Below are 22,824 nucleotides of genomic sequence, written 5' to 3'. Positions count from 1 at the left end.
CATGGAAATGCATAAACATATTGCTACATGGCCCAGCAGAGCTGCATTCTGCTGGGTGATGTATATTAACTGAGGGTTTCAGAGGCAACAAGCCATGCAAACTGGGAAACAGGCCATTAGAATGACTTATGATTGAGACAGGGCAATTATAGCATAGTATACTGGCACTCCATAACAATGGTTATCAGTTATATTAATTACAGGACGAAGAGGCTATGTAGGAATACAAGTGAAAGGGGGAGGTGTGTGTGTGCGTGTGTGTGCGTGTGTGTTCGTGCGTACCTGTGACACGCTGGAGAAGCCAAGGTTGTGACAACCGTTGCAGGGTGTGAGGGCCTCCCAGAACCCAGCAGGGCCACAGCTCTTCTCCCCCTCCTCTTCCTCCTGGGCTGGGGGAAGTGGGGGAGTGGGCCGCTGCAGAGAGATTCAATACACACGGTTCATTTAAAGCACACACGCACACACGCACGCACACACATTGAAAATGATTCATGCAAATTGTTGACAAACATGCACCTGTTAAGAAACTAACCGTGGGAACTGTTAAAGCCCCCTGGATTGATGACGAACTGAAACATTTCATGTTTCAAAGAAATTATGTAAAAGAGGTGGCAAACAAGTCAGGCTGCTCAGCTGATTGGTTGACATACTGTCAATTGAGAATTGTTGTGACTAAACTTAACAAACAGAAGAAAGTATTACCAAACAAAGATAAATGACATAAAAACAATGGGAAAAGATTTGAGTATCTCATGGGTAGAAAACCCAATTCATCTCCATCATTCGTTGAAGTTGATGAGCCATTCATAACAAAACCTTTCGGTATTGCCAATCATTTCAATTACTATTTTCACTAGTTATGGAAAAACTCAGAAATGAAATGACAACGTTGAACAGTGAACCATCATATTTTGGTATAAAATATTTAATAATGAAGGAGAAGGATTGCTGTTTTCTATTCGGTCAAGTTAGTGTGGGAGAGGTGGAAAAAACGTTTTTATCCATCAATAATGATAAGCCTCCAGGTATAGACAACCTTGATGGTAAACTATTGAATGGTAACAGACTGTATCACCACCCCTATTGGCTAGATATTTAACCAAAGCCTAAAGGAGTGTGTGTGTCCACAGGTGTGGAAGGAAGATAAAGTAATTCCACTACCAAAAAATAGTAAAGCACCCTTTGCTGGCTCTAACAGCCGCCCAATCAGTTTGCTGGCTCTAACAGCCGCCCAATCAGTTTGCTGCCTGTTTTTAGTAAACTGATGGAGATAAATTTGTTTGATCAAATACAACACTATTTTTCAGAGAGCAAGTTAACTACTGACATTCAGCATGCACATAGAGAAGAACACTGAACTTGTACTGCACTGACTCAGATGACTGATGATTGGTTAAAATAAATGGATAATAAGATGATAGTTGGAGCTGTATTGTTAGATTTCAGTGCAGCCTTTGATGTTATTGATCATACATTATTATTGAAAACAACACACTTGGTATGGCTTTACATCACCTGCCAACACATAGTTGGAGAGTTATTTATCCAATAGAATCCAGAGTGTTCTTCAATGGAATCTTCTTTAACATCAGATATCTAAAATGAGGTATCCCTCGGGGCAGTTGCCTTGGGCCGCTACTCTTCCCTATTTTAACAAATTATTTGCCATTGGTCTTACACAAAACTAGAATGCCTACATATGCGGATGATTTCACACTCTACAGCACTCAAAGCCAGTGAGCTCACTGAAATTCTAAATAAGGAAACAGTCAGTATCAAAACTGCAGCTGGCTCATAAACAAAGCAGAACGCTTAACTGCACATACAGAACTAACATCAACAACATGCATGCCAGTCTTTACTGGTTGAGGGTTGACAAGAGATTAACTGCTTCTCCTAGTTTTAATGAGAAATATTACTGTGACAAAAATACCAGTTTGTCTGCATAATCAAATAACATTCAGCTCAGACACTCATTCACACCCCACAAGACATACCACCAGGTACTACTCTTCACAGTCCCCAAGTCCAAAACAAATTCACGACAACGCAGTTGTATACAGAGCCATGATCGCATGGAACTCTTCCATCTCCCATTACTCAAACAGCAAAATTACCTTCAAAAATACAACTCATGGAATGGCGAGGACAAACACACGCACGCACACATCATTTTTGTTGCATTGTTTGTATATAATTGTATTTAAATGTGTGTGACTTTCCTTGTCTATCAGTGTTTTGTTACTTTGTAATGTTCAGTGTTTTTTGTGGACCCCTGGAAGAGCAGCAACTGCTTCTGCAAAAACTACTGGGGATCCTGACAAACAAATCATACACACACGTGCACGCTAACACACACAATATGCCCTTTTCACAGGGTCTGTATTGCCAAGAGTCCTTCCAGTTATGCTCAGTTGAATGATGATACACTCATTTGTTGGAATAATATTAGCATGTGCTATCTAATGAATATTTCTTGCTCTCTGTTGAACAGTAGACGTGATTTGTCAGAGCTAGGCCCATTGGAAGCCTGGGGGTTGAGTAGTCCCTGACTTTCTCACACCAAAAGTATTATGTTTAGTGGGGAAAAAGCTGGTTTGTTGTGTGCTACTATTAAGGTAGTGTGGGCTTGACTGTGTTGTCAATTGTCAATGGCCATCTTACAATCACACGTAAAAATCACGGAATTGTCATGGAAGAGACATTCAAGTTATAGACACAACAGTACAGACGTCCCTTACGGTACATAAACGATAGGCCACTAAGGCCATATCGGTACGGGCCACCAAGGCCATGTCGGTACGGGCCACCAAGGCCATATCGGTACGGGCCACCAAGGCCTTGTCGGTATGGGCCGCCAAGGCCATATCGGTACGGGCCACCACATTGACACCACATTCGTTGATGTCACATCAAAGAAACATGACGAGCACCTATTTGTGACCTGGCTGTTGACTTGTTCTATTCAGTAACCAACGTGTGGATTCGTTGCCAAGAGGCTTCGCTACTAGCCAGCGAGGCCCTTCCGTAGTGTACAGCAGACGTAGTGAGGAGGGCAGTGGGCTACACACATAGACATCCAACACTTTGTCTATGGTTATACCTCAGCTCTGGAACCAGGAAGTTGATGTGTGTGTCCTACAGCAGATATGGGAGGTGACCATGTTTTTATTCATCAGTCTGTCTGATGGACAGATGCTGCATCGCTCTCTGACATTTACAGTGTGCCATGCTAATGGAGGTGCATGCATACAAATGAGCACATAGGCCTGTATGGGTGCAGGGGACATATTCATACATCCAGATCCATAGAGAGCCATACAAATAAGTATGAGACACACACATACAGACACTGACCATGAAGAGACTAAATCTAATACATACTGTTCGTAACCCTCTCCATTACATGTGCTCTCTGTGTGTGTGTGTGTGTTTGCGCCTACATCGTCGCCTCAGTGTGTGACTGATTGAGACGTGTTTGTGCTTCTATTAAACCAAGGCAAGGCCTGCCCAGAGGCTGTTGCTCCATCAAGCCACCCACTCCCACCACACACACAGCGGCAGTGGTTTGATTCAGACCAGATCAATTCCTGTTAGTGTGCCGCGCCAAACGCCACAGGTATCAATCTCCCTGGAAACGAGAGAACCGAGATGAAAGCCATTCTACCAATCAGCTCTGAGGGGTGAAGCTAGGCGGACCAAGGCCTTGTTCTAATACTAAAACACGCAGCCTTCCTTCCTACCTTACTGCCTTCCTTCAAGTGAATTCCAGCAAAATCACTGATTTGATGTAAAGCAAGGACTCCATTACATGTCTTTCACCAATCCAGTCATGTCAGATCAGTGGTTACTTTACAGAAGGAAGGAGGATGTTCTATACTGAACGGAAATGTACAGTGCATTCTGAAAGTATTCCAACACCTTCCCCTTGTACACATTTTGTTATGTTACAGCCTTATTCTAAAATGGATTGAATTCATTTTTTCCCTCATCAATCTACACACAATACCCCATAATGACAAAGCGAAAACTGTTTATTTTATTTTAGCAAATGTATTAGAAATTTAAAACAGGAATACCTTATTTACATAAGTATTCAGACCCTTTGCTATAAAACTTGAAATTGAGCTCAGGTGCATCCTATTTCCATTGTTCATCCTTGAGATGTTTCTTCAACTTGGAGTCCACCTGTGGTAAATCTTCTTGATTGGACATGATTTGGAAAGGCACACACCTTTCTATATAAGGTCCCACAGTTGACAGTGCATGCAGCAAAAACCAAGCCATGAGGTGGAAGGAATTGTTGGGCACAGATCTGGGGAAGGGTACCAAAAAATGTCTGCAGCATTGAAGGTCACCAAGAACACAGTGGCCTCAATCATTCTTAAATTGAAGAAGTTTGGAACCACCAAGACTCTTCCTAGAGCTGGCCGCCCGGCCAAACTGAGCAATCAGGGGAAAAGGGCATTGGTCTGGGAGGTGACCAAGAACACAATGGTCACTCTGACAGAGCTCCAGAGTTCCTCTGTGGAGATGGTGGAATATTCCAGAAGGATAACCATTTCTGCAGTGCTCCACCTATCAGGCCTTTATGGTTGAGTGGCCCAGCCAGAGCCCAGACTTGAACCCGATCAAACATCTCTGGAGAGACTCCCCCATCCAACTTGACAGAGCTTAAGTGGATCTGCAGAGAAGGGAGAAACTCCCCAAATACATGATCTGAAATAAGCGATCCCAGAAATGTTCCATAAGAACGAAAAACGTATTTCTCTAATATTTAGTTCACATCCTTGTTAGTGAGAATTTCTCCTTTGACAAGACAATCCACCACCTGACAGGTGTAGGATATCAAGAAGATGATTAACTTCTTCGATATAGGGGGCGCTCTTTTAATTTTTGGATGAAAAACGTTCCCGTTTTAAACAAGATATTTTGTCACGAAAAGGTGCTCGACTATGCATATAATTGACAGCTTTGGAAAGAAAACACTCTGACGTTTCCAAAACTGCAAAGATATTGTCTGTGAGTGCCACAGAACTGATGTTACAGGCGAAACCCAGATAAAAATCCAATCAGGAAGTGCCACATTTTTTGAACCTGCCTCATTCGAATGACTCCTTATATGGCTGTGAAGGAGCTAGGAGTCAGCTTACGTTTTCCACGTTTTCCCCAAGGTGTCTGCAGCATTGTGACGTATTTGTAGGCATATCATTGGAAGATTGACCATAAGAAACTACATCTACCAGGTGGTCGCTTGGTGTACTCCGTTGCAATTATTGCGTAATCTACAGCTGTAGTATTTTTCCATTTGCTTCTGATGAGAAGCCAACTGCCACCACTGATAGATTATCAAATAGATATGTGAAAAACACCTTGAGGATTGATTCTAAACAACGTTTGTCATGTTTCTGTCGATATTATGGAGCTAATTTGGAAAAAGTTTGGCGTTGTAAGTGACTGCATTTTCCGGTCTTTTTCTTAGCAAAACCTGATGAACAAAACGGAGCTATTTCGTCTACACAAATAATCTTTTTGGAAAAAATGAACATTTGCTATCCAGCTAAGAGTCTCGTCATTGAAAACATCCAAAGTTCTTCAAAGGTAAATTATTTTATTTGAATGAGGCTATGATTACACTCCCGGATACGGGATTGCTCGTCGCTAGAGGTTAAACAGCATGATCATTACACAGGTGCACCTTGTGCTGGGGACAATAAAAGGCCACTCTAAAATGTGCAGTTTTGTCACACAACATATTGCCACAGATGTCTCAAGTTTTGAGGGAGTGTGCAATTGGCATGATGACTGAAGGGATGTCCACCAGAGCAGTTGCCAAAGAATGTAATATTAATTTCTCTACCATAAGCCGCCTCCAATGTCATTTTAGAGAATTTGGCAGTACGTCCAACAGGCCTCACAACCGCAGACCATGTGTAAACACGCCAACCCAGGACCTCCACATCCAGCTTCTTCACCTGCGGGATCGTCTGACACCAGTCACCCGGACAGCTGATGAATCTGTGGGTTTGCATAACTGAAGAATTTCTGCACAAACTGTCAGAAACCGTCTCAGGGATGCTCATCTGCATGCTCGTCGTCCTCACCAGGGTCATGACCTGACTGCAGTTCAGCGTCGTAACAGACTTCAGTGGGCAAATGCTCACCTCCGATGGCCACTGGCACGCTGGGACGCTGGGCAAGTGTGCTCTTCACTACTTAATCCTGGTTTCAACTGTTTCGGTCAGATGGCAGACAGCGCGTATGGCATTGTGTGGGCGAACAGTTTGCTGATGTCAACGTTGTGTACAGAGTGCTCCATGGTGGAGGTGAGGTTATGGTATGGACAGGCATAAGCTATGGACAACAAACACGTGTATTTATTGATGGCAATTTGAAAGCACATAGATACTGTGACGAGATCCTGAGGCCCGTTGTCGTGCCATTCATCCGTCGCCATCACCTCAAGTTTCAGCATGTCGCAAGGATCTGTACACAATTCCTTGAAGCTGAAAATGTCCCAGTTCCTTCATGGCCTGCATACCCAGACAGGTCACCCATTGAGCACGTATGAGATGCTCTGGATCGACGTGTATGACAGTGTGTTCGAGTCCCCGCCAATATCCGGACAACATTCCACAGCGCACAATCATCATCCTGATCAACTCTATTCGCAGCGTGAGGCAGCGTGAGGCAAATGGTGGTCACACCAGGTGCTGACTGGTTTTCTGATCTCCGCCCCTACTTTATGTTTAAGGTATCTGTGACTAATAGATGTTTCTGTTTTCCCAGTCATGTGAAATCAAAAGATTAGGCCCTAATTTATTTATTTCAATTGACTGATTTCCTTACATGAACGGTAACCCAGTAAAATCTTTTAAATGGTTGAATGTTGAGTTTATGTTTTTGCTCAGTAAACATGTCTACCTTACAGCGTGTCTGAGGCTGCCCTCTCCTGGTGACTAAATGCTACTACAGTAATGGACCCCAGAGTGATGCAGTAGGACATGGTTTTCCAATCCAAGAATAACAATACGACGGTACGATACCACAGACACAAAACTGTGATAATGGGCCCCACCCTCCACATCCCCCTTGATTACCCCTGGTCCCATCCACCCTCCACATCCACCTTGATTACCGCTGGTCCCATCCACCCTCCCTGATCCAAAATGGTCCCCACCCTCCACATCCCCCTTAATTACCCCTGGTCCCATCCACCCTCCCTGATCCAAAATTATGCTCACCCTCCACATCCCCCTTGATTACCCCTGGTCCCATCCACCCTCCCTGATCCAAAATGGTGCTCACCCTCCACATCCCCCTTGATTACCCCTGGTCCCATCTACCCTCCCTGATCCAAAATGGTGCTCACCCTCCACATCCCCCTTGATTACCTCTGGTCCCATCCACCCTCCACATCCCCCTTGATTACCCCTGGTCCCATCCACCCTCCCTGATCCAAAATGGTGCTCACCCTCCACATCCCCCTTGATTACCCCTGGCCACCCTCCCTGATCCAAAATGGTGCTCACCCTCCACATCCCCCTTGATTACCTCTGGTCCCATCCACCCTCCCTGATCCAAAATGGTGCTCACCCTCCACATCCCCCTTGATTAACCCTGGTCCCATCCACCCTCCCTGATCCAAAATGGTGCTCACCCTCCACATCCCCCTTGATTAACCCTGGTCCCATCCACCCTCCCTGATCCAAAATGGTGCTCACCCTCCACATCCCCCTTGATTACCCCTGGTCCCATCCTCCCTCCCTGATCCAAAATGGTCCCATCCACCCTCCACATCCCCCTTGATTACCCCTGGTCCCATCTACCCTCCACATCCCCCTTGATTACCCCTGGTCCCATCCACCCTCCCTGATCCAAAATGGTGCTCACCCTCCACATCCCCCTTGATTACCCCTAGTCCCATCCACCCTCCACATCCCCCTTGATTACCCCTAGTCCCATCCACCCTCCCTGATCCAAAATGGTGCTCAACCTCCACATCCCCCTTGATTACCTCCGGTCCCATCCTCCCTCCCTGATCCAAAATGGTCCTCACCCTCCACATCCCCCTTGATTACCCCTGGTCCCATCCACCCTCCACATCCCCATTGATTACCCCTGGTCCCATCCACCCTCCCTGATCCAAAATGGTGCTCACCCTCCACATCCCCCTTGATTACCTCTGGTCCCATCCTCCCTCCCTGATCCAAAATGTTCCTCACCCTCCACATCCCCCTTGATTACCCCTGGTCCCATCCACCCTCCACATCCCCCTTGATTAACCCTGGTCCCATCCACCCTCCCTGATCCAAAATGGTGCTCACCCTCCACATCCCCCTTGATTAACCCTGGTCCCATCCACCCTCCCTGATCCAAAATGGTCCTCACCCTCCACATCCCCCTTGATTACCCCTGGTACCATCCTCCCTCCCTGATCCAAAATGGTGCTCACCCTCCACATCCCCCTTGATTACCCCTGGTCCCATCCACCCTCCCTGATCCAAAATGGTGCTCACCCTCCACATCCCCCTTGATTACCTCCGGTCCCATCCTCCCTCCCTGATCCAAAATGGTCCTCACCCTCCACATCCCCCTTGATTACCCCTGGTCCCATCCACCCTCCACATCCCCCTTGATTACCCCTGGTCCCATCCACCCTCCCTGATCCAAAATGGTACTCACCCTCCACATCCCCCTTGATTACCCCTGGTCCCATCCACCCTCCACATCCCCATTGATTACCCCTGGTCCCATCCACCCTCCCTGATCCAAAATGGTGCTCAACCTCCACATCCCCCTTGATTACCCCTGGTCCCATCCTCCCTCCCTGATCCAAAATGGTGCTCACCCTCCACATCCCCCTTGATTACCCCTGGTCCCATCCACCCTCCCTGATCCAAAATGGTGCTCACCCTCCACATCCCCCTTGATTACCTCTGGTCCCATCCTCCCTCCCTGATCCAAAATGGTGCTCACCCTCCACATCCCCCTTGATTACCTCTGGTCCCATCCACCCTCCACATCCCCCTTGATTACCTCTGGTCCCATCCTCCCTCCCTGATCCAAAATGGTACTCACCTTTCTGACTCTGCTCAGGGTGCCGTTACTGCGTCGCTCCTCGTCTGATAGGTGACCGCTGCCAAAGCTCTCCATGGAATGAGAGTGGGATGAGATGGTCTGGCAGAGCTCCTAAGTAGAGTAGAGTAGAGTGGGGTAGTAATTTAATTACTTGGTTTTATCACCACAAGCATCAGCAATGATTCCAAAGACAACACAAGGATCTATAAGACAAAGATGAAGAGATCAACAACATAACACACCTCAAAGGAGTAGTCTCTGTCCCGACACATCTTCATCTCATTTAGCAGCTTGGAGAGCTCCCCTGTCACAGCATCATCTGGGGAGGAGGAGGAGGAGGAGGGGGGAAGGAGATGGGGGAGAGGGAGGAGTAGAGGGAGCGAAGGAGAGATGAGGGAGAGGAGAGAGATTACAAGGGGAGAGAGAGGGATATATGGGGAGAGAGAGAGAGAGAGAGAGAGGAGATATGAGGAGAGAGAGAGAGGGGAGATGGGAGGGAGAGAGAGAGAGAGAGAGAGAGGGGGGGAGATATGGGTAGAGAGAGAGAGAGAGGGAGATGGGAGAGAGGGAGGGGGGGGGTGGGGGAGAGAGAGAGAGAGAGAGGGGGGAGATGGGGGAGAGAGAGAGAGAGGGGGGGATGGGGGGAGAGAGAGAGGGGGGGGTGGGGAGAGAGAGAGGGGAGATATGGGTAGAGAGAGGGGAGATGGGAGAGAGAGAGAGGAGAGAGATTATAAGGGGAGAGAGAGGGAAGATATGGGGAGAGAGCGAGGGGGGAGAGAGAGGGGCGATGAGAGAGAGAGGAGAGAGAGATGGGAGATATGGGGAGAAAGAGGTGAGATATGGGTAGAGAGGAGATGGGAGAGATACGGGGAGAGAAAGGAGATGGGAGAGATACAGGGAGAGAGAGGTGAGATATGGGTGGAGAGGAGATGGGAGAGATACGGGGAGAGAGAGGAGATACGGGGAGAGAGGGAGATGGGAGATACAGGAGATATGGGGAGAGAGGAGATGGGAGACATACAGGGAGAGAGAGGTGAGATATGGGTAGAGAGGAGATGGGAGAGATACAGGGAGATATGGGGAGATATGGGGAGAGAGGGAGAGGAGATAAGAAAGCAGACCTGGCCAAATACACACGTCAACACCTTAATATGTTCCTCTCTGTGTGGCGGCGTTCTAATCCTGGAAGTAGTTCCTCCGGTCTGTCCTCGTTCACTGGCCTTCACAGACCCGATAGAGTTGAAAGCACCTCCCTCTCTCCTCCTCTCTCCTCCTTTCTCCTCCTCTCTCCTCCTTTCTCCTCCTCTCTCCCTCCTCTCTCCTCCTTTCTCCTCCTCTCTCTCCTCTCTCCTCCTTTCTCCTCCTTTCTCCTCCTCTCTCCTCCTTTCTCCTCCTCTCTCCTCCTTTCTCCTCCTCTCTCTCCTCCTTTCTCCTCCTCTCTCCTCCTTTCTCCTCCTTTCTCCTCCTTTCTCCTCCTTTCTCCACAACACCCTCTCTCCTCCTTTCTCCTCCTTTCTCCACAACACCCTCTCTCCCTCCATCTCTCTCCTCCTTTCTCCTCCTTTCTCCACAACACCCTCTCTCCTCCTTTCTCCTCCTTTCTCCACAACACCCTCTCTCCCTCTCTCTCTCTCCTCCTTTCTCCACAACACCCTCTCTCCTCCTTTCTCCACAACACCCTCTCTCCCTCCCTCTCTCCTCCTTTCTCCACAACACCCTCTCTCCTCCTTTCTCCACAACACCCTCTCTCCCTCCCTCTCTCCTCCTTTCTCCACAACACCCTCTCTCCCTCCCTCTCTCTCCTCCTTTCTCCACAACACCCTCTCTCCCTCCCTCTCTCTCCTCCTTTCTCCACAACACCCTCTCTCCTCCTTTCTCCACAACACCCTCTCTCCTCCTTTCTCCACAACACCCTCTCTCCTCCTTTCTCCACAACACCCTCTCTCCCTCCTCTCTCCTCCTTTCTCCACAACACCCTCTCTCCCTCCCTCTCTCTCCTCCTTTCTCCACAACACCCTCTCTCCCTCCCTCTCTCTCCTCCTTTCTCCACAACACCCTCTCTCCTCCTTTCTCCACAACACCCTCTCTCCTCCTTTCTCCACAACACCCTCTCTCCTCCTTTCTCCACAACACCCTCTCTCCTCCTTTCTCCACAACACCCTCTCTCCCTCCCTCTCTCTCCTCCTTTCTCCACAACACCCTCTCTCCTCCTTTCTCCACAACACCCTCTCTCCCTCCCTCTCTCTCCTCCTTTCTCCACAACACCCTCTCTCCCTCCCTCTCTCTCCTCCTTTCTCCACAACACCCTCTCTCCCTCCCTCTCTCCTCCTTTCTCCACAACACCCTCTCTCCCTCCCTCTCTCCTCCTTTCTCCACAACACCCTCTCTCCCTCCCTCTCTCCTCCTTTCTCCACAACACCCTCTCTCCCTCCCTCTCTCCTCCTTTCTCCACAACACCCTCTCTCCCTCCCTCTCTCTCCTCCTTTCTCCACAACACCCTCTCTCCCTCCCTCTCTCTCCTCCTTTCTCCACAACACCCTCTCTCCCTCCCTCTCTCTCCTTTCTCCACAACACCCTCTCTCCTCCCTCTCTCCTCCTTTCTCCACAACACCCTCTCTCCCTCCCTCTCTCCTCCTTTCTCCACAACACCATCTCTCCCTCCCTCTCTCCTCCTTTCTCCACAACACCCTTTCAAAATATAATAGACCATCTAGTTTATAATAGACCCTCAATTATAATAGACCCTCCCTCGCTCTTCCTTTCTCCACAACACCCTCTCTCCCTCCCGCTCTCCTCCTTTCTCCAAAACACCCTCTCTCCTCCTTTCTCCACAACACCCTCCCTCCCTCCCTCTCTCTTCCTTTCTCCACAACACCCTCTCTCCACAACACCCTCTCTCCATCCCGCTCTCCTACTTTCTCCACAACACCCTCGATCTCTCCTCCTTTCTCCACAACACCCTCTCTCCCTCCCCCACAACACCCTCTCTCCCTCCCTCTCTCCTCCTCTCTCCACCATTCCCCCTCACCCTACAATAAAGTATGCTGTAGTGTTTAAACACAGTGTGTGTTCAGGCGTGCACGAGCTGTGCTGAATGTATATTTTCTGCTCCCTCCCTCCCTCCCTCCCTCCAATAAAGATAATTAAAGGGGAGCGCTGACTGGTGGTGATTGAGAAGAGAGAGAGCAGTGGGAATTGTATGAGAGATACCAGTGCACCGCTCCAGCTCAGCCACTAGGGGCAGTGTTGGATAAGGGAAAACACTATGGAAGTTGACTGAGGTAGTACAGATTCATACCAATAGGCAGTGCTCACCATGTTTGAAAACATCCATCTGGTTCTGTGTGTATGGCGTGTGGAGTAGATACAGTGCCTTCGCGAATGTATTCAGACCCCTGGACTTTGTCCACACTTTGTTACGTTACAGCCTTACTCTCTTTCCCCTCATCAATCTACACACAATACCCCAGAAATGTTTTTGGGGCATACATAAGTATTCAGACCCTTTACTCGGTACTTTCTTGAAGCACCTTTGGCAGCGATTACAGCCTCGAGGCTTCTTGTGTATTACGCTACAAGCTTGGCAGACCTGTATTTGGGGAGCTTCTCCCATTCTTCTCTGCAGATCCTCTAAAGCTCTGTCAGGTTGGGACGGGAGCGTTGCTGTGCAGCTATTGTCAGGTCTCTCAAGAGATGTTCGATAGGGTTCAAGTCCGGTCTCTAGCTGGGCCACTCAAGGACATTCAGAGACTTATCCCGAAGCCAGTCCCGCGTTGTCCTGTTGGAAAGTGAACCTTCACCCCAGTCTGTCCTGAGCACTCTGGGGCAGGTTTTCATCAAGGATCCCTCTGTACTTTGCTCCGTTCATCTTTGCCTCCATCCTGACTAGTCTCCCAGTCCATGCCGCTGAAAAACATCCACACAGCATGATTCTGCCACCACAATGCTTCACCGTAGGGATGGTGCTAGGAGTCCGCCAGATGTGACGCTTGGCATTCAGGCCAAAGAGTTCAATCTTGGTTTCATCAGACCAGAGAATCTTGTTTCATGGTCTGAGAGTCTTTAGGTGCCTCCAAGAGGGCTGTCATGTGCCTTTTACTGAGGAGTGGCTTCTGTCAAGCCACTCTACCATAAAGGCCTGATTGGTGGAGTGCTGCAGAGATGGTTGTCCATCGGGTTCTTGGTCACCTCTCTGACAAAGACCCTTCACCCCTGATTTCCTAGTTTGGCCAGGCGGCCAGCTCTAGGAAGAATCTTGGTGGTTCCAAACTTCTTCATTTAAGAATGATGGAGGATATTTGAGTATTTGTCAAAGTTTCATTATGGGGTATTGTGTGAGGATTTTTTTTATTTATTTAATCCTTTTGAGTATAAGGCCGCAACGTAACCAAATGTGGAAAAAGTTTGTATGTGTGTGTGGGTGTACTTACTTTTGTGCCTGAGGGAGGGGAGGCGGAGGGAGAGGGGATAGATGTGCGAGGTGTGGGGACAGGACACTGGCAAATAGGTTCCTCCATCAACACACTCTTATTGTCCATCATCTCCTCCATCATATATTCTGGAGAGAGAGGAGAGAGGAGAGAGAGGAGAGAGGAGAGAGGAGAGAGAGAGACAGACAGAGACAGACAGAGAGACAGAGAGAGAGAGACAGAGAGACACAGAGAGAGAGACAGACAGAGAGAGAGAGACACACAGAGAGAGAGAGAGAGAGGGAGAGACAGAGAGAGACAGAGAGACACACAGAGATACAGAGAGAGAGAGAGAGAGAGAGAGAGAGACAGAGAGACACACCGAGAGAGAGAGACAGAGAGACACAGAGAGAGACAGAGAGAGACAGAGAGACAGAGAGAGAGACACGCACAGAGACAGAGAGACAGAGAGACCGATAGCATGGTGATGTGATTGCAGGGTTCAAAGGGTTGCAGACATAGAGCAGGGAACCAGTTAATTGTACTGACAGTGAACCACATACAAAAACACACACAAGGCGTATGGAATGGGAGTGTGAAGCCGGAGGAAACTATGAGCTAACATACACACACTACACAAACAAACACACACACAGCAGGCTTGTTGAGTTTAGTCACAAGGCAGGAGGCTGGCAGTGTGTTAGTATGAAAGATCCAACTAAAGTCAGAGGTACTGTAACACAGTGTGTGTGTGTGTGTGTGTGTGTGTGTGTGTGTGTGTGTGTGTGTGTGTGTGTGTGTGTGTGTGTGTGTGTGTGTGTGTGTGTGTGTAAAAGGCATACGATATTCATACATAACTTTTAAATATATGGATTGAATCATTTAAATACATGAATAATGATGACTGAATACTATTGTGTTTAAATAGGTGGGATTAATCACGGAATGAAATCCCACTTTCTCTCCCTCTGACTCTCTATCTCTGACAGGAAATGGGAGGCAGCTGATCCATTCACTCTCTCCCAGCTGAACCCTGAATTTGCTTTCTGTCACAATCTCTGCATTTATCTTTATCATTTATGTTTGGCCCTGTCCGGGGGTGTCCTCGGATGGGTCCACAGTGTCTCCTGACCCCTCCTGTCTCAGCCTCCAGTATTTATGCTGCAGTAGTTTATGTGTCGGGGGTCTAGGGTCAGTTTGTTATATCTGGAGTACTTCTCCTGTCCTATTCGGTGTCCTGTGTGAATCTAAGTGTGCGTTCTCTAATTCTCTCCTCTCTCTCGGAGGACCTGAGCCCTAGGACCATGCCCCAGGATTACCTGACATGATGACTCCTTGCTGTCCCCAGTCCACCTGGCCGTGCTGCTGCTCCAGTTTCAACTGTTCTGCCTTCTTATTATTCGAACATGCTGATAATTTATGAACATTTGAACATCTTGGCCATGTTCTGTTATAATCTCCACCCGGCACAGCCAGAAGAGGACTGGCCACCCCACATAGCCTGGTTCCTCTCTAGGTTTCTTCCTAGGTTTTGGCCTTTCTAGGGAGTTTTTCCTAGCCACCGTGCTTCTACACCTGCATTGCTTGCTGTTTGGGGTTTTAGGCTGGGTTTCTGTACAGCACTTTGAGATATCAGCTGATGTATGAAGGGCGAAATAAATCAATTTGATTTGATTTGATCTTCTCCTCCCCTGCCTCTGTCTGTCTTTCTCCTTCTCATCCCCACTATTATTTTCCCTCCTTCTCCTTCTCTCCCCCTACCTACCTTCCTCTCCCTCCTTCTCCTTCTCTCCCCCTACCTACCTACCTCTCCCTCCTTCTCCTTCTCTACCCCTACCTACCTCTCCCTCCTTCTCTCCCTCTACCTACCTACCTCTCCCTCCTTCTCCTTCTCTCCCCCTACCTACCTCTCCCTCCTTCTCCTTCTCTCCCCTACCTACCTCTCCCTCCTTCTCTCCCCCTACCTACCTCTCCCTCCTTCTCTCCCCTACCTACCTACCTCTCCCTCCTTCTCCTTCTCTCCCCCTACCTAACTCTCCCTCCTTCTCTCCCCCTTACCTACCTACCTCTCCCTCCTTCTCTTCCCCTACCTACCTCTCCCTCCTTCTCTCCCCTACCTACCTCTCCCTCCTTCTCCTTCTCTCCCCCTACCTACCTCTCCCTCCTTCTCCTTCTCTCCCCCTACCTACCTACCTCTCCCTCTCTCTCATTCCTGACCCTGAATTCACCCCTTTGTTTCCATCTCTTTACCGTTTACTCTAAATCATCTAGAACTGTCTGTCTGTCTGTCTCTCTGTCTGTCTCTCTGTCTGTCTGTCTCTCTGTCTGTCTGTCTGTCTGTGGTTAGAAAGACAGGGAACACAACAGCAGACTGCAGGGCTTCTACTATCACCACTGATTGTAGCTTCTATATGTCAGGTCAAGACTGTTGGTCTTCTCTGGTGTCTAGTCAACCCCAGTCTACAGCTGTGATTAAAGGGAGACTCGGGCCATTCTTCTGCTCCCCAGAGCCAGATGAACTCGTGGATACCATTTTTGTGTCTCTTCGAGTCTCGTGCAGTATGACTGAAGCATATGCGCAGGTCAGCGTTTTACGTCAAGAATCTTGTTCTGGAGGCAGTACTGCAGAGTGGTCGCTAACTGGCCACAAAGTCAGCAAATCAGATTTTAAAGGTAACCCTAACCACACTGCTAACCCTAATGCCTAACCCAGGAAGTACCAGTGACTTGCGCAATACAGAAGTGGTCAGATGACGCGGATGCTACACTACAGGAATGTTTTGCTAGCACAGACTGGAATATGTTCCGGGATTCATCCAATGGCATTGAGGAATACACCACCTCAGTCACCGGCTTCATCAATAAGAGCATCGACAACGTCATCCCCACAATGACTGTACGTACATATCCCAACCAGAAGCCATGGATTACAGGCAACATCCCCATCGAGCTAAGGGCTAGAGCTGCCACTTTCAAGGAGCGGGAGACTAATCCAGACACTTAGAAGAAATCCCGCTATGCCCTCAGACGAACCATCAAACAAGCAAAATGTCAACACAGGATTAAGATTGAATCCTACAACACCAGCTCTGACGCTCGTCGGATGTGACAGGGCTTGAAAACGATTACGGACTACAAAGGGAAACCCAGACGCAAGCTACCCAGTGACGCAAGCCTACCAGACGAGCTAAATGCCTTGTATGCTCGCTTTGAGGCAAGCAACACTGAAGCATGCACAAGAGCACCAGTTGTTATGGATGACTGTGTGATAACGCTCTCGGTAGCCGATGTGAACAAAACCTTTGGTCAACATTCACAAAGATACTGGGCCAGACTTATTACCAGGAGGTGTACTCAAAGCATGCACGGACCAACTGTCAAGTGTTTTCACTGACATTTTCAACCTCTCCCTGACCGAGTCTGTAATACCTACATGTTTCAAGCAGATGACCATAGTCCCTGTTCCCAAGGAAGCGAAGGTAACCTGGCTAAACGATTACCGCCCCGTGGCACTCACGTCAGTAGCCATGCTTTGAAAGGCTGGTCATGGCTCACAACAGTATCCTCCCGGACACCCTAGACCCACTCCAATTCACATACCGCCCCAACAGATCCACAGATGACGCAATCTCAATCGCTCTCAACTGGACACGTCTGCCACGCTGATCCTTAACACTGGGGCCCCTCAGGGGTGTGTACTTAGTCCCCTCCTGTATTCCCTGTTCACCCACGATTGCGTGGGCAAACATGACTCCGACACCATCATCAAGTTTGCTGATAACACAATAGTAGTAGGCCTGATCACCGACAACAATGAGACGGCCTATAGGGAGGAGGTCAGAGAACTGGCAGTGTGGTGCCAGGACAACAACCTCTCCCTTAATGTGAGCAAGACAAGGAGAGGATCGTGGACTACAAGAAAAGGCGGGTCAAACAGGCCCCCATTAACATCAACGGGCTGTAGTGGAGCGGGTCGGGAGTTAAGTACCTTGGTGTCCACATCGCCAACGAACTATCATGGTCCAAACACACCAAGACAGTCGTGAAGGGGGCACAACAACACCTATTCCCCCTCAGGAGACTGAAAATATGGGTCCCCAGATCGTCAAAAGGTTCTACAGCTGCACCATCGAGAGCATCCTGACCGGTTGCATCACCGACCTGGTATAGCAACTGCTCGGCATCTGACAGTAAGGCGCTACAGAGGGTAGTGCGTACGGCCCAGTACATCACTGGGGCCAAGACTGTTATCTCTGCTACCGCACGGCGGTACCGGAGCGCCAAGTCTAGGACCAAAAGGCTCATCAACAGCTTCTACCCTCAAGCCATAAGACTGCTGAATAATTAGTCAAATCGCCACCAGACAATTTACATTGACCCCTTCCTTTTGTACACTGCTGCTACTCGCTGTTTATTACCTATGCATAGTCACTTCACCCCCACCTACATGTACAAATTACCTCAACTAGCCTGTACCCCACCACACTGACTCGGTACCGGTGCCCCCTGTATATAGCCTTGTTATTGTTATTCTTATTGTGTTACTTTGTATTTTAGTCTACTTGGTAAATATGTTCTTAACTCTTCTTGAACTGCACTGTTGGTTAAGGGCTTGTAAGGAAGTATTTCATGGTAAAGTCTACACTTGTTGTATTTGCCGCATGAAAAGGACAAACAAGACATCCAAATTCACATCCACAAACCCAAAACCACTCACTCCTACAGAACATCCCAGAGTCTTTCTAGGGGCTTAGCCATAACTGCAGATAACCAGGCCACTCAACACAATGAGTTAACCCGTGAATTCATTATCCTACACTAACACCTCAGGACTAGTGACAACAGTGCATCGTTCTCTGAGAGCAGAAGACAATGGCTGAAGCATTAGGTTGCTTAAGAGAATCCCCCTGTGTATAGGAAGAGCAACACAGAGGGCTCACATTGTTCTTGTTCCCCATTGGTCAAATAAACTTCCTGGAACGACTTGTCTCAATCTGCACACAATCTGCACACATCCGGACACTACACCGCCTGGTACTCTAAACAACAACTTACACTGTCACGACGAGGGAGAGGGAGGGCGGTGTGTAAACACATGGGTACGTGTGTGTATGTTAATGTGTGTGTATGTTAATGCGCGTGTATGTTAATGCGCGTGTATGTTAATGTGCGTGTATGTTAATGTGCGTGTATGTTAATGCGCGTGTATGTTAATGTGCGTGTATGTTAATGTGCGTGTATGTTAATGCGCGTGTATGTTAATGTGCGTGTATGTTAATGCGCGTGTATGCTAATGTGCGTGTATGTTAATGTGCGTGTATGTTAATGTGCGTGTATGTTAATGCGCGTGTATGTTAATGTGTGTGTATGTTAATGTGTGTGTATGTTAATGTGCGTGTATGCTAATGTGCGTGTATGTTAATGTGCGTGTATGTTAATGTGCGTGTATGTTAATGTGCGTGTATGTTAATGTGCGTGTATGTTAATGTGCGTGTATGTTAATGTGTGTGTATGTTAATGTGCGTGTATGTTAATGCGCGTGTATGTTAATGTGTGTGTATGTTAATGTGCGTGTATGCTAATGTGCGTGTATGTTAATGTGCGTGTATGTTAATGTGCGTGTATGTTAATGTGTGTGTATGTTAATGTGCGTGTATGCTAATGTGCGTGTATGTTAATGTGCGTGTATGTTAATGTGCGTGTATGTTAATGTGTGTGTATGTTAATGTGCGTGTATGTTAATGCGCGTGTATGTTAATGCGCATGTATGTTAATGCGCGTGTATGCTAATGTGCGTGTATGTTAATGTGCGTGTATGTTAATGTGCGTGTATGTGTGTGTGTATGTTAATGTGCGTGTATGTTAATGTGCGTGTATGTTAATGTACGTATATGTTAATGTGCGTGTATGTTAATGTGTGTGTATGTTAATGTGCGTGTATGCTAATGTGCGTGTATGTTAATGTGTGTGTATGTTAATGTGCGTGTATGTTAATGTGCGTGTATGTTAATGTGTGTGTGTTAATGTGTGGTACCTTGCATGAGTGCAGTGATTTGCTGGGACTTCTGTGCGGGGTGTTCTCTGAGGATCTCCAGAGCTGTCCTTCCCTGGCAGTCTGTGATGTTGGCATCAATACCTGCAACAGACAGACAGAAGACCGAAACCATGGGTCAGACAGGCACCCAGCCGACACTCACACACGAGCACGCACGCACACACACACACAAATCTAGCCTCTTGCACACACTCCCTTAACAAGTAAATCTATATACACATTTTAAAGGGGAAGCACTGTAAAGTGTTGCGTGTAGGAGGACAAAGATCCTAAATATACTCACTTGGAGAAATTTACAAGGAAAACATCCACACTGTATTTCTGTCTGACAATTTACCGACAGAGGAAGCTAGCTGTGTCCATCCTGTATCACACACACAGATTGATGGATAGAGGAGAAGGTTGGGTGGATGACATGGGTCAGACAGTATACCGGTACAGGCCTGTCACTCATCTACGTAAATAAGCCCCACGGACAAAAACAATATGGCTGCCCGAGGTTCCTTACAGGAAGTGCAACAAGACAACAGAGGAAACAGGAAGTGATTGAGGAAAATAAGGGGGGAGAGGAGGGGATTGTAGGACAAGACAACTCTCCCGCCCTCTCTCCATATCCTCTACTGTCCTCTCCCTCTCCATATCCTCTACTGTCCTCTCTCTCCATATCCTCTACTGTCCTCTCTCTCTCTCCATATCCTCTACTGTCTTCTCTCTCTCTCCATATCCTCTACTGTCCTCTCTCTCCCATATCCTCTACTGTCCTCTCTCTCTCCATATCCTCTACTGTCCCCTCTCTCTCTCCCATATCCTCTACTCTCCTCTCTCTCTCTCCATATACTCTACTGTCCTCTCTCCATATCATTTACGGTCTCTGTCCCCCTCTCTCTCTCTCTCCATATCCTCTGCTGTCCTCTCTCTCTCTCAATATCATCAACTGTCTCTGTCCCCTCTCTCTCTCCATCTCATCTACTGTCTCTGTCCCCCTCTCTCTCCCATATCATCTACATATCATCTACTCTCCATATACATATCTTCTCTCTCTCTCCATATCATCTACTGTCTCTGTCCCCGCTCTCTCTCTCCATATCAACTGTCCCGGTCCCCCATCTCTCTCCATATCATCTACATATCATCTATTGTCTCTGTCCCCTCTCTCTCTCTCCATATCAACTGTCCCTGTCCCCCTCTCTCTCCATATCATCTACTGTCCCCCTTTCTTCTCTCTCTCTCCTCCATATCATCAACTGTCTCTGTCCCCTCTCTCTCTCCATCTCATCTACTGTCTCTGTCCCCCTCTCTCTCTCTCCATATCATCTACTGTCTCTGCCCCCGTCTCTCTCCATATCATCTACTGTCCCCCCTTTCTCTCTCCATATCTACTATCCCCTTCTCTCTCTATATATATATCATATATTGTCCCCCTCTCTCTTCATATCTACGGTCTCTCTCCCTCTTTCCATATCATCTACTGTCTCTCTCTCCATATCATCTACTCTCTCTCTACATATCAACTACTGTCTCTCTCTCCATATCATCTACTGTCTCTCTCTCCATATCATCTACTCTCTCTCTACATATCAACTACTGTCTCTCTCTCCATATCATCTACTGTCCCCTTCTCTCTCTCTCTCTATATATATATCATCTACTCTCTCTCCCTCTACATATCAACTACTGTCTCTCTTTCTACATATCAACTACTGTCTCTCTTTCTACATATCAACTACTGTCTCTCTCTCTCTATATCATCTACTCTCTCTCCCTCTACATATCAACTACTGTCTCTCTCTCTCTATATCATCTACTCTCTCTCCCTCTACATATCAACTACTGTCTCTCTCTCTCTATATCATCTACTCTCTCTCCCTCTACATATCAACTACTGTCTCTCTTTCTACATATCAACTACTGTCTCTCTTTCTACATATCAACTACTGTCTCTCTCTCTCTATATCATCTACGCTCTCTCCCTCTACATATCACCTACTGTCTCTCCTCTACATATCAACTACTGTCTCTCTTTCTACATATCAACTACTGTCTCTCTCTCTCTATATCATCTACTCTCTCTCCTCTACATATCAACTACTGTCTCTCTTTCGACACATACACTACTGTCTCTCTCCATATCATCTACTGTCCCCTTCTCTCTCCATGATAACCCCAGTGGGTTTTTGTGATCATTGTTTAGTAACAGAGGTGGTGTACATTAATTAACCTGTTAAGCCTCCCCCCTACTTTTTCGGAAATTCTGTTAAAAATCGCGCAACATTTTGGCGTCCTGCTACTCAGGCCAGGAATATAGTATATGCATATGATTAGTATGTGTGGATAGAAAACACTCAGACGTTTCCAAAACTGTTTAAATCACGGCTGTGACTATAACAGAACGTCTGTTTCATCGAAAAGCGCAGGAAAATCTGATCACTGGAGATGGGAAAAATATCCATGCGCCACTTCAACCCATTGTTAAAGGTGAACCGTATTAAATGAGGCCGAGCTTGCAGTACCTACAGCTTCCACAGGATGTATAGAGTCTCCTCATTTGATTCTGATTTGATTCTTGGTAGATCCGACCAAAGGGAACCGATTCCTCCGACCACCAACCTGAGGCATTGTCTCTGTGTTTTTCCGGACATTTTTCCACACGACCAACTATCGAATTTACATCGCCTCCTGATGATTTTTATAGCTTATTAACGTGTAGTTATACCTAAAGTTGCATTAGAAAGGTATTTCAAGTGTTTTGTGAAAGTTTATCGTCGAATTTTTAACTTTTAAAAAATGACGTTACGTTATGAAACGCTATTTTTTTCGTTTATCACACAGTCTTCATAGATCGATATCTAGGCTATATATGGACCGATTTAATCCAAAAAAGACCCAGTATTGATTATGGGACATCAAGGTGTGCCAAGAAAGAAGATGGTCAAAGGTAATTAATGTTTTATATTTTATTGTGCGGTTTGTGTAGCGCCGACTATGCTAATTCTTTTGTTTACATCCCCTACGGGTCTTTTGGGGTGTTGCATGCTATCAGATAATAGCTTCTCATGCTTTCGCCGAAAAGCATTTTAAAAATCTGACTCAGTGGCTAGATTCACAATGACTGTAGCTTTATTTCAATACCAAGCATGTGTATTTTAATGAACGTTTGCGTTTTAACTAATACTATTAGCGTGTAGCGTAGCGCATTTGCATTTCCAGAGCTCTAGGTGGGACGTCTGCGTCTCAAGTAGGCTCAAGAGGTTTTAAGAGAGACAGTAGACGATATAGAGA

At 47.2% G+C, this 22,824-nt stretch overlaps 1 protein-coding gene across 1 annotated transcript in view; it reads right to left on the bottom strand.

Moving 5' to 3' along the window:
- Window positions 1-22,824, bottom strand: part of LOC112237188 (ankyrin repeat and sterile alpha motif domain-containing protein 1B) — a 394,948-nt gene that overhangs the window by 215,553 nt on the left and 156,571 nt on the right. Inside the window, 6 exon segments of the mRNA XM_042299987.1 lie at window positions 283-414; window positions 9,082-9,192; window positions 9,324-9,400; window positions 13,512-13,532; window positions 13,535-13,639; window positions 19,525-19,626. Coding sequence (XP_042155921.1) covers window positions 283-414; window positions 9,082-9,192; window positions 9,324-9,400; window positions 13,512-13,532; window positions 13,535-13,639; window positions 19,525-19,626 — 548 coding nt within the window.

This window comes from Oncorhynchus tshawytscha, linkage group LG17, assembly GCF_018296145.1.
Source record: "Oncorhynchus tshawytscha isolate Ot180627B linkage group LG17, Otsh_v2.0, whole genome shotgun sequence".
In the NCBI taxonomy this organism is placed as follows: Eukaryota; Metazoa; Chordata; class Actinopteri; order Salmoniformes; family Salmonidae; genus Oncorhynchus; species Oncorhynchus tshawytscha.
The sequence above is the reverse complement of the archived record's forward strand: the minus strand, read 5'-3'. Positions and strand labels throughout refer to the sequence as shown.